Source organism: Typopeltis vanoorti, chromosome 2, assembly GCF_054136105.1.
Source record: "Typopeltis vanoorti isolate ZY-2024b chromosome 2, IOZ_Tvanoo_1.0, whole genome shotgun sequence".
Lineage (NCBI taxonomy): Eukaryota > Metazoa > Arthropoda > Arachnida > Uropygi > Thelyphonidae > Typopeltis > Typopeltis vanoorti.
Genome location: NC_143550.1, coordinates 81,118,563 through 81,131,008, shown reverse-complemented (window position 1 = coordinate 81,131,008; position 12,446 = coordinate 81,118,563). Strand labels below are relative to the sequence as shown.

Sequence of the window (12,446 nt, the reverse complement as noted above, 5' to 3'; positions counted from 1 at the left end):
TTCTTCTCTTTCAACTCCTGCATAAATGACCATGGCAAATTACCTCTTTCCTTCCCTAGAACATTGCATCTCATGTCTCCTGTGATCTTCTGCCAGAAAGGCATTGGAAGAATCTTGAATAACGTGGATGCTACAAAGGCAGCTGGACCTGATGGAATTCCACCATTGTGCTCAGGAGATGTACTCCTGAACTTACACCTGTTCTCTATCATCTCTTCACTAAACTGTACTCAGCTGGCATCTAGCCTTCAGCATGGACGAAAGCTCACTTATAACCAGTTCCTAAAAAAAGGAGATAAATGTTTATCATCAAGCTATTGACCTAGTGCTCTTACATCAGTTTTGTCTAAAGTAATGGAGAAGATTATCAACTGTAGTTTCTTCAACACCTTGAGAACTGTTATCTAATTGGTGACCACCAGTATGGATTTCGTCACTCTAAATCCATAGGAGATCTGAGATCCCCTGGCCTACGTCACTCACATTTGGACCGATTCCATGGAAAGATTTGTAGAAAACTGTGCTGTTGCCCTTGATGTCTCCAAGGTTTTTGATAGGGTCTGGTATCGATGGCTTCTCAACAAGTTACCATCATGTGGACTACCTTTATCCTTGTGTAAATGGATTACCAGTTTTCTCTCAGATTGATCCCTACATGTAATGGTGAATGGTGTTCTTGTCAATGCCAATGTCCCTCAGGGCTCTGTCATTTCACCCATCCTCTTCCTGATTTTATATACTCATCTGCTGTCATTCACTGCAAATCCTAGTCATAGTTTTGTTGATGATAGCACACTCCACTCATTCTACTCATATGACACGCCTTGCCATCTCAAACATCTCGTGCTTCAAGATCATCTATAATAAGTGCCCTTAATACAGATCTTCACAGTATCCATGACTGGGGTGAAAGGAGGGTGGACTTTTATAAATATATATATATATATTTATATGTTAAAGATATCAAGCTATTATATATATATATAAACTTGGTTTTACTCCTATTTCCCAAGTATGCAAACTTGACAAGTAAGTCAAGTTTGGGCAACTCGTGGTAAAGGTGGAATAAGCTCTGATCACTATTCTTAGTATTTTCCCCTAATGCAAAGCACATCTCCTTGCGGAGATGTATGATGCTATGCATTAAGGGCAAGGGCCACTACCCAGACCAGTTTTGACCTTTATTGAGGTCTCATCAGTGGGAGCTTGGAAATACCAAGGTTTAATTAATACAGAGCTTATAAATTTTACCAAAACAAGTTGCCAGGTGCTTTCTCTCATCCTGAGATTTTTATTTAATAAGGTCAAAGCACCTTATGGCATCTTGTTTTGGTAAAATTTATCAGCTCTGTATTACTTAGACCTATTTCTAAGCCTGGCTCCCACTGAGACCTCAAAGGTCGAAACCTTCCTAGTCAGAGAAAATGTTATAACTACCTTGGTTGCTGCCAAATTCTCTGATAATTTTCCAATCTTGCGGTCCCTTTCATTTCATGATGTCTTTGATTGGGGGGGGGACAACTTATTTTTCATATAGTGGCCAAAACTGTGCCAAATGAAAGTAACGTTGGTCACATTATGCAAAAATAAAAAATAATTTTAACATCTTTGCTCAATGAGCATCTTAGCTCTGCCTCTAAATTTATGTCAATAAGTTGAGATCTGTATATAGACTTGAAGAAATCTAGCATAGAAAATGTTGACTCGCATATCACATAGATCCAAACATGGAAAATCATTTTGAAATTGCTATCTTCAAATTTGGAAGACCCTCATTTGTCAGAATAGTGAGCCAACATCTCTTTGATAGAACATTTTTGTTCCTTTTATGTGTTCTACACTTTGCAGGGGTATGCATCTCATCCTCAAATTCATGTTTATAAAAAGACAAAAAAAATGGTAATTTCCTTACAGGAATTTGCTAAGTCAAATTGAAATGGATTATGCAAAAAATCAAATGTTGATTTCAAATTCGGAGAAACGTGATTGAAATTTTTGAGATAGAATTTTGATCCAGTTCATATAAATTATCATCTTTAGCATCAGAGAAATCATAGTCCTTATTATTTTCTAGAAAACTATTCAACTTTACAAAATGTGTCACATAATTTTCTTTTGGAATTGTTTTGCAAGGAAGTTCAGGTTTAATTGAAATTCATGAACAGACTGGGATTGCTTGCTTTTTATTTTATCTCTTCCCTGAAGATTTGTATTCAAATTATTCAAGTGAGCCATCATCATCATCATCATCATTATTATTATTATTCGTGACACCTCCAAGGAGTCCGAAGACTCATTGCGGGAGGACACCTATTGTACAACTCTCCATCTCCACCACTACACCGAACCTCTACTACCAATCATCTACATCAGTGCCATCTACTGCCCATCACCACCACCACCACCACAGTTAGTATTTTTTGTCTGTAAATTGCGTGTGTTCTGAAGGGCCGATTTGTCTGTATGCAGGATGAAAAACCTGAGTTTCCAGGAGAAAAAACCCTGCTACCTCCGTATGAGATTGGCTAACTCACCAATTGAAAAGTTCCATATAAAGATTTCTCCCATCATGATGAGACTCGAACTTAGGCCTTTTCCAATTGAAGGGCGCAATGCCATCGTTCTTCCATACAGTTCAATCGTGTCACACAGAAAGTGCAAATTACACTGCCATGAAAAAATTTCAGTTTCAGGAAAATTTTCAGTCTTACTTTTTTCATCAAGATACTCTTTTATTTGAGGAAGTAACGAACTGAATCATTCTAAGACTTTTCCTCTACTTAACTATCTTACATTTGTAAAATTAGTAAGATCATCAAAAGTGCAGTCACTGCTTTCCTTCATAGACTCAACAAACTGTCAATGATTGAGAGAGAGCTTCCACTTCTAATTTAATTCACAATTTTTACAACACTATCCATCACATTTTTCAATTCATCACTTTTAAGAGATCTGAGTGTGTAAATTTTCGTGATGCAAAATGCAATGAAAAGATGGCAGATGGTCTTCTCATTGTTTAACCACCTCATTGGCCATTGTGGATCCTCATATGCTTCGTATCCATCATATATTTCAACGTAATATCAATGGTATTACAATTTTAATATGCACTTCGCATCCATGATAAACTTGACATCTATAGATGTCTTAGCCGGTAGCGTGGTTAAATTTAAATTCTATATCAAAAGAGAAACAAATCCTAATTATGCCCTAATCATTGCAGGAGCACCATCTGTTGTGACAGAAATCAGTTTTTAAAATCCAGATTAAATTTTTTTAACATTTCAGGAAAGTTTTCAGAGACGTCTTTTCGATCTTGTAATCCACAAATGCCAAGCATTTCTTCCCTAACTTGAAGATCTGAAGTCGCATATTGAACCCAAAATATCAACTGCACAGTGTCACTAACATTTCTTGACTTATCTAGTGCTAAAGTAAAATTAAAATACGAAGTCTTTTAGCTGTTCAAGCAACTGTCTTTTACTAACTCTAACATTCTGCGGACAATTGTTCTTCGACTGAATTGTAAATTATTTACCTTTTGAAGAATATCATCTTCAAATTTTGAAGAATATCATTTTCTGATTAGCATCAGAAAATAATTTTTTTTAAGTTAGAATCCAAGCTACTTTATATAGCTAGCTAATCTAACTAGCTCCATCAATAAAAATCTTTTTAAGCCTCTCTTTTGTTCATGAAGTTGTGCTTTGAGACTGCTAATTTCATTAAACTGATTTTGGCTATTAGCTTGAAATTTTCATCAAATTTGCTGTGAAAATTGTTAATGTTGTTTATCAATAAAAACTTTGTTACACAAAAGACACACACACACTGACTTATTATTTATTTCCATCACTGCAAATTTCAACTCCCAACTTTTGTTAAATTTTTGTTTCACGTTTTTCCAATCATATGCCATTCTCTTTACAGCAGCAATGCTCAAATTGCGTTTACTTTTTGATTTTCACCATCTTCAGAATTATTTTGTTTTCAAATTATCCGCTTATTCATATTATGGATTGAAAATAAAATTTATTTAAACACTTAAAATTGTGCAATACAAACATGTTTGCAAGTGCATGCAAAAAAAGTACACAGTTACCTACTCACACTTGCTGAAAAACAACTAAGCCCAGACCTCTACTACAAAATGTGCTGAATCATGTATGAAAACTATTTGCTTGAGGCATTGCAGTTGCTGCATATTATCAAAATTTGCAATTAAAAAAAAAAATCAGTGTTGGAAAAAAGTTGATTCCAAAACTCACAAATTAAGAAAATAAGATTTTATTAATGAAAATAATTTTATAATACAAATAAAATAATCAAATTATTTTGATTCGTTGTTGAGCTGAACCTTCTACAGTGTGTCTGCTGACTCCATACAAGTTGATATGATGATGATAATAATAATAATAAACAGTATTTCCTTCAGCCTGCAACCTTTGTTACACCTTGTGTTGATTATTCCATTCAGTTTCAGAATCTATGGAGTTGCATTCAGCATGTTTTGATAATTTTCCCACTCTTTCACCTCAAGGATGCCTATGCATGTGTGTGTACACACACACACGCACCTTTGAATCCCACCTCCAAAGAAAACTATTGTTTCCCTGACTGCATTGCCACATTCTGAAGAACACTTCCTCCAACAACTAGCTCTAAATCTATACAAGTACAATCCATCATTCATATATAAGTCCTTACATCCAATAAATGCATTCTGCAAGTACACAACTATGCATTGTAATTTTATTACAATTTTACAATACAACATTACAATTTTTAATATTGTATTCCTGAAGGTGCCTTTGTGGCAAAGTAAACATATTGGAATGATTAAACCTGCTGTTTAATTATTTGTCTTTGTGCTGTATTTATTCCATTAAATTTTATTATGAATATACACAGTTCCTCCTGCACAACCTACTCATTTGTCATTATGGCCTCTTTTCTCAACTTGCTTTTAACATACTGTGGCAACAAACTCGCGAACTTTACTCTTTCGTTCTTCTTATTCACTTCTAACAGCAAGTTTTCCATATATTTTTGCATGCCGTGTTTCCCCGAAAATAAGACCGGGTATTATATTAATTATTGCTCCAAAAGACGCATTAAGGCTTATTTTCAGGGGATGTCTTATTTTTTCATGTGCAACATGTACATTAAGTACGTCCATTACAACACGTGACGTATTGAATTATGAAGATTCATATTAGACACAACCATGTCCCATCAAGTGCACACGTTATTTGTGTGTTGTGTCTGTACTTCAATCGGTCATTCGGCAATAAGTCTCGAGTTCATCTGTTTACATGGCTGTTTACCTCTTGTCCAAAGGCGCCTGCTTGGGTATTTACAAATACTTAATTATAATTTATATTATCATTTATTTTAAGTCTTAATGTCAATAATATTATTTATTTATATTTAATTATATATTAATATTATTATTTTATAATTCAATACGTTCGTCGTGTGTTGCAACAGACGTACTAAATGCATCCGTCTGGCTGACGATCTTAACTGGGGGTTATTTTTGGGGTAGGGCTTATATTACGAGCATCCTGAAAAATCATGCTAGGGCCTTATTTTAATATTTAATATTAAATATTAACTTATAATTAAATTATTTATTATTAAAACAATTAAGGAATTGAGCAACGTAGTTAAGAATATAAATTAAATTAAACTTTAATAAATATTTCCGATATTTCGGCAACGTCACGTTGCCATCTTCTAAAGGAACTTACAAAAAAAGCATGTGCATGTAGGCACTACAACACAGTAACTGGGAATGAAGTGATGAAGCTATTCTCCTAAAAGTCCTGATGGTGCCCTCTAGCGGGCTAAGTAGGTGTTTTGCTGTTGGGCTGAAGGTCTGCTGATGTAAGCCTCCGAAATTTGGGGCAGTCGCATGCAACCAAATTTGTTGAGGTTTGGAGAATTTCTTAGGGCTGAGGCTGATTCCATAAATAGTCTTTCGAATTTGTATTTGCTACGGTGTATTACTGTAGCTTTCTTCCACCGTATTCTGTGGCGTGTATCCAGAGCATGGTCTGCAAGACCAGAATGGCTGTACTTGTGAAAACTATTGTAGTCCTTGTGTTCAGAAATTCTAATATTCACTGTCCTGCCTGTTTGGCCAAAGTAAGACAGTTTACAACTGCAAGGGACCTGGTATACACCAGATAGGTCTAGGGGAAGTGGTTAGTCTTTAGTGGAACTGATAAGGGATGCCAATTTTCTGTAAAGTCTGTAACAGGAGGTCAGATCATGTTTTTTTAAGATTTTGGTAATATTTTCCGAGGTGCCTCGGATGTAGGGAATGGTGATGGATTTAGAGTAATCCTTGTTGTGGAGGGGATCTGTGGTTTGTTGGTTCTAATATTTTTTGGATTTTTTTTTTGGGGGGGGGGTAGCCATTGGCTGAGAAAGTGTTGAGGATGTGATTTAGTTCAGTGTTTAGGGCCAAGTCGTTTGAACAGATTAGTTTAGCCCTGTTGTATAGTGTTTTCACCACTCCGTATTGTTGTGAAGGTGGGGGGGGGTATTGTTGGTGAATGTATCTGCCTGTATGGGTGGGTTTTCTGTAAACTGAGAAAACCAAGGTTCCATTAGGCTAGCGGGTGACTAGTGTGTCTAGGAAAGGGAGGCTGTTGTTTTCTTCTTTTTCCAGGGTGAACTTGATTCTGGGGTGTTGGTTGTTTAAGTGTTAAGAAGGCGAGAAGTGTTTCAGAGCCATGTGGCCAAATAGCGAACACATCATCAGCGTAGTGAAGCCATATGGTTGGTTTTTGTGGGGAAGAGGCTAAGGCTTTTTCTTCAAAGGTCTCCATAAAGAAATTGGCCAAGGGTGGGGAGAGAGTGGTGAACCCATGGCTGTCCCCTCTATTTGTTTGTAGAATTTTCCCTGCCAAACGAAATAGCCTGAGTTCATTGCGAACTGAAATAAGGCTGAGATATCGGGAGAAAATTTAGCTTGGATTAGCTCTAAAGTTTCCTTGAGTGGGACATTTGTGAATAAAGAGGAGACGTCAAAGCTGACCATTATGTCAGTACATTGGAGTGTAAGGTTTTCTATGCTGGCTTTGAAATGGGCTGAGTTTTTTTATGTGTGATGGTGTGTTGCCAGTATAGCACTTAAGGAATTTTTCAATTCCTTAAGTGTTTTAATAATGCATAACCAACGTATAAGCCTGTCTACGAGTATAATTAAATTAATATTTAATTATATATTAATATTATTATTTTATAATTCAACATTCGTCGTGTGTTGCAACAGACGTACTAAATGCATCCGTCTGGCTGATGATCTTAACTGGGGCTTATTTTTGGGGTAGGGCTTATATTACGAGCATCCTGAAAAATCATGCTAGGGTTTATTTTCCGGTTAGGCCTTATTTTCGGAGAAATACGGTATTATGCTTTTCACTTATCAGATCATGCATAACTGCCAAAATAATCATCTTTTACTTTCCCTCTTTGTAACTTGACAGATGCAACTTATCATTATCCCTGAAAAACAATTGCATCACACTATCCTGAAGCACTCCACTTATACCAGTGAGAATATTTGCAAGTTTAATTTAAGGTAGATTCCGAATATTGTCACTGGTATTTTCCCTCCATGTGCTATTTACTACTCAGTTGTCATATTTCTTACTCTTCTCTAGCTTCTTTACTCACCTTCAAAACATTTCCTACACATTTGTTCACTAGTGTTGCTTTCTGTCTACAAACCTTTACTCTTTGTACCAAATACATCTCACACAAAGAACTGTAGCAAACAAAATCCTGCATGTTAAATTTGTCTTCCATTGTTCTGCTATGCATTAGTACTATAAACAGTATAATTCGATATAAGTAAACAGCTTTTTTTCTAATAACTATACAAGCAAACACTCATAAAAATCAGCTGCTAAAAATGAATCCAACATTATGAATTATTTTCAAAATATATCTTTTAGCTCTGAATGTGACTGTTGAGATCAACAGACTTCTCCTGGTTGCTGGGATATTGAATGATATTGCTATATATGAATGCTATTACAAATATCAGGCCTTTATTAAATACTATTTTATTATTGTTATGGTTTCTCCAGAGTGTCCAAGGAGTTATTGAAGTAGGATCCACTTTTTTCTCATTCATGGCTAAATACTTTAACCCGGCATTAGTAAGGTGGTCTGGTGGACCCCAGCACACTTTGTACCTCTGTACACTAAACTTGATTGCGCGCAACAGCCTGTCATCTGTGACGTCGAGTAGAGGGTTACGGAAGGGAAGCTATATTGAGGCATGACACAATGACACACTGCCATGAGTTGTTAAAAAGTTATAGTCGATTTAAAATCTTTGGGGGTGTGTGACATCCCACCGTGCTAGTGCCAGATTAAATTAAAATTGCCAATAAATTATATTGTTTATCCTTTATAGAAGTATAAGCAGACAAAGTTTGTGTAAGAAGTATCTTCAGGACTAGGCTACTTGTCAGTTATAATTTCTTGGCATTTAATTTAATTTATAACCAAATGAAAAAACTTGCCACAACTGTTTCTAATCCAGAGTATTTTAATAATAAGGTGATTCAGCTTTGCACTACTTGTATATAGGAAATATATGACGTCTGCATTACTTCACCCTCAGTATCTCTTCTGGGTCTGGCTCCAACTGATGAGATTTCAATAAAAGTTGAAGCCAATCTGAGTGGTGGTCCTTCCCATAATGCATAGCTTTATACCTGTCTGAAAGAATGTGTGTTTTGCATTATGGGATACTAAGGCAATTAATGTGAAGCTATTATACTTTATATATAAGTGGCCTCACTGTGAAGATACTTCATGGACAAACTTTGTTTATGCTTGGATAAAGGATTAAACAAAAATATAATTTCTTGGCAAGTTTAATTTTAATTTATAACCAAGTTAACACTCTTCCTAAATACCTGCCAGTTCTCTTCCTGAATATATTCACTGAAGATGCAGTCAAATCTCTTAATGATAGTCCATTCAACACATGATATGAGAAGAACCTGAACTACACGTGCTTTTCCTAACCACACTCTTAGCCAGCTTCCAGGAATGATTTCCATAATCTAACCTCACTTGATATACAAGCTGCAAAATCACTTATGTCTATACAGCTTCACGATTGACTCCGATTGTTTCATTAATTATTTAACTAAAACTTCTAATTTTTTTTCTTTTGTGCTGATTTCTTGTGCGAAGGAATGATTTGCTCTAGTGTCTGCCACTGAATCCCACATTGCTACTAAATATAGTATTGTAAATTAACCTACAGCTTGCTAAGCTTGGAACTCTGCCTGTGGAGACTGAATATGGTTTCATGCAGATTTTGTGCCTCCAAGAAATGTGATGATATCACATTAATAAAGTTAATCTGTAACTTAGAATGTTTTGTAGCAGATAATTTCTGTAGATTGTTGGTCAACAGTATTATTTGTAATTTATCAAGATGATATTATTCACAATGATGCTCCATTGATATGTATAATAAATTTAAGTCGCACATTTAATCTGATTATTTATTTGGTTTATTTATTCATTCTTCTTTTTTAGCTTACCAAAATGCCAGTTCAAAGGTGCCATCATTATGAAACTTGTGATTCATGCCTACAAGCAAGAAGTCCATATTGTGGATGGTGCACTTTAGAGAAACGGTATGTTGAAGGGTTAAACTTTTAATCTTTCAGAATAACTTTACATGTTGTTAGTATATATTAAATTTCATATCAACATGAAAATTCAAACGGTACATATCATCCTAATTCTGTGGCTTCCAGCGATGACTCTTATGAAGTTTTTTTTCTTTAGAAGGCCTGCTTTTTTTTATTTGTGCTGGTATTTATTTTTTCTAGCCCACTAAAGTGTTACTGTTCTCCACTACATTTAAATTCATATATATTGAGGTGGACTTTAATACCTGAAAAAAAAGTCTGCATTTTATTGAAGAAAATAATTCTCTTGAATTCAGCCAATAGGCAACAATGTTAGATATCTAATTAAAAGTTAATTTTTTTTAACAGCTACAGAATTATGAAACTTCATATTTCATAATAGTTTATTTACTTAACAAGGATGAAGTGTTCAGTACATTTAATGGTTTGATGGTTCATTATGACTTAGAAGTCAGACTACATGAATGGGCTAGACGTAATGGATATTAAATGGCAAGATAGCTGGGAAACTTAAGAATGTTAAGACAGATTAGAAAAAATAAATATAGTCTTGCTCTGCATTCTTTTGCATTGAATGTACAGTGTTGATAAATTTATACCTTATTCTGTTTTACAAATCATTATTAATACCTCATTTTTCAACTGAAAAATGTTTCACATACATCTTTAATGCTTGAAAGTTTATTATTTACTTAGTTAGACTATAATAAATTTAGTTTAATCCTTTATCCAAGTGTGAGCAAACAAAGTTTGCACCTGAAAGTATCTTCAGGACTGGTATAAGGTGGTACAACACTGGGCAACTCTTTGCAAAGGGGGAGCAAGCTCACAACACTCCTATCTCAGTATCTCCCATAATGCAAAACACATCTCCTTGTGAATATCTATAATGTTATGCATTAAGGGGAGTGCCACTACCCAGACTAGTTTCAATCTTTATTGAGATCTCTTCAGTGGGAGCCAGGCCCGAGTGGAGATACCAGGCAGAAGCATTAGCAAGGTCATCTCTACCTATCTCTACCACACCGTTTGTCAACTCCTATAGGTAGAGATGACCTTGCTAATGCTTCTGCCTGGTATCTCCACTTGGGCCTGGCTCCCACTGAAGAGACCTCAATAAAGGTCGAAACTAGTCTGGGTAGTGGCACTCCCCTTAATGCATAACATTATAGATATTCACAAGGAGATGTGTTTTGCATTATGGAAGATGCTGAGATAGGAGTGTTGTGAGCTTGCTCCACCTTTGCAACGAGTTGCCCAGTGTACCACCTTACCCCAGTCCTGAAGATACTTTCAGGTGCAAACTTTGTTTGCTCACACTTGGATAAAGGATTAAACTAAATTTATTATAGTCTAACCAAGTTAAAAATAAACTTTCAACATCTTTCTCTAAATCCTGAATAATTTAATAAAAAGGTGGCACACCGTTTGGCAACTCCTATAGGTAGAGATGACCTTGCTAATGCTTCTGCTTGGTATCTCCACTCAGGCCTGGCTCCCACTGAAGAGACCTCAATAAAGGTCGAAACAACTCCTGTAGGAGTTGCCAAACGGTGTGATAGAGATAGGTAGAGATGACCTTGCTAATGCTTCTGCCTGGTTTCTCCACTTGGGCCTGGCTCCCACTGAAGAGACCTCAATAAAGGTCTTAACTAGTCTGGGTAGTGGCCCTCCCCTTAATGCATAACATTATACATATCCGCAAGGAGATGTGTTTTGCATTATGGGAGATGAGATAGGATCATTGTGAGCTTGCTCCACCTTTGCAACGAGTTCCTGGTGTTGTACCACCTTACCCCAGTCCTGAAGATACTTTCAGGTGCAAACTTTGTTTGCTCACACTTGGATAAAGGATTAAACTAAATTTATTCTTTAATGCTTTTTTGTAATGTGTTACCTTTTTTTTTTTTTTCTTTCCCTGTGCCATCTAGTAGATATTATGAAATTGCTTTAAGTTGCAGTCCAGTACAGCAACTTTGCTTTGTAGCTGGTGGTGGCAAAGAAGTTGAATGCCATACATGCACCTGTGCATTGTATGTTTTTACCCTAAGCCTTAGTATTCTTTTTCCTGATTGGTGTATTGGTAAATATTTTTTTTTATTAAAATATGCAGTACTAAATATTGGCATTTAACATGCTACATTGTCACTGTTAGTAATACATGCTGTTGTAATTTGAATTTGCATTCATACTACACTTCAGATAATGATTCTGATGTCATTGAAGTTTGTGATCTTAATTCTGTTTTTGTGTAAGTGATATAATATATTCATATAATTTTTATATTAAACATATTTATTTGTGTAAAAATATTTTATGCAAATAAATGTCAATAATTCGAAAAATGTCACAATTATTATTCAAGAAAAATGAAAGAGTTCGAAAATAAGAACTAAACCTAGGAGATTCATTGGCATATCACGAAGAAAACATTGATTGATTCGGTCCGAGAGGTTCTGAGGTTGTCTGCAATGATAGAAAAATCAGAACTCCATGGTGGACTCGGCAAGTTAAAGAGGTGGTCAAAGAAAAGAAAAAAGAATCAAAAGTTCCTGGCAAGGAAGTCAGCTGGTTCTCTGAGAGAATACAGAGAAAAATTTAAGAAAGTGAAGCAATGTATAAAATTAGCTAAACAAAAGCTCATGGGAGACTTTGGTAAAAACATAGAAAATAAAATTGGGATGGCGATAAAATATTCTGATGCTATTGAAAAATCTTAGAAATGAAGAAAGCATACTGTAAAAGAAA

The 12,446-nt window shown here is 35.4% G+C and overlaps 1 protein-coding gene across 1 annotated transcript in view; it reads left to right on the top strand.

Moving 5' to 3' along the window:
* The window catches only part of LOC150109208 (plexin-B-like), a 792,153-nt gene that overhangs the window by 285,996 nt on the left and 493,711 nt on the right, over nucleotides 1-12,446 (top strand). The window contains exon 8 of the mRNA XM_090406262.1: nucleotides 9,580-9,680. Coding sequence (XP_090262388.1) covers nucleotides 9,580-9,680 — 101 coding nt within the window. The remainder of the gene's footprint in view (nucleotides 1-9,579; nucleotides 9,681-12,446) is intronic.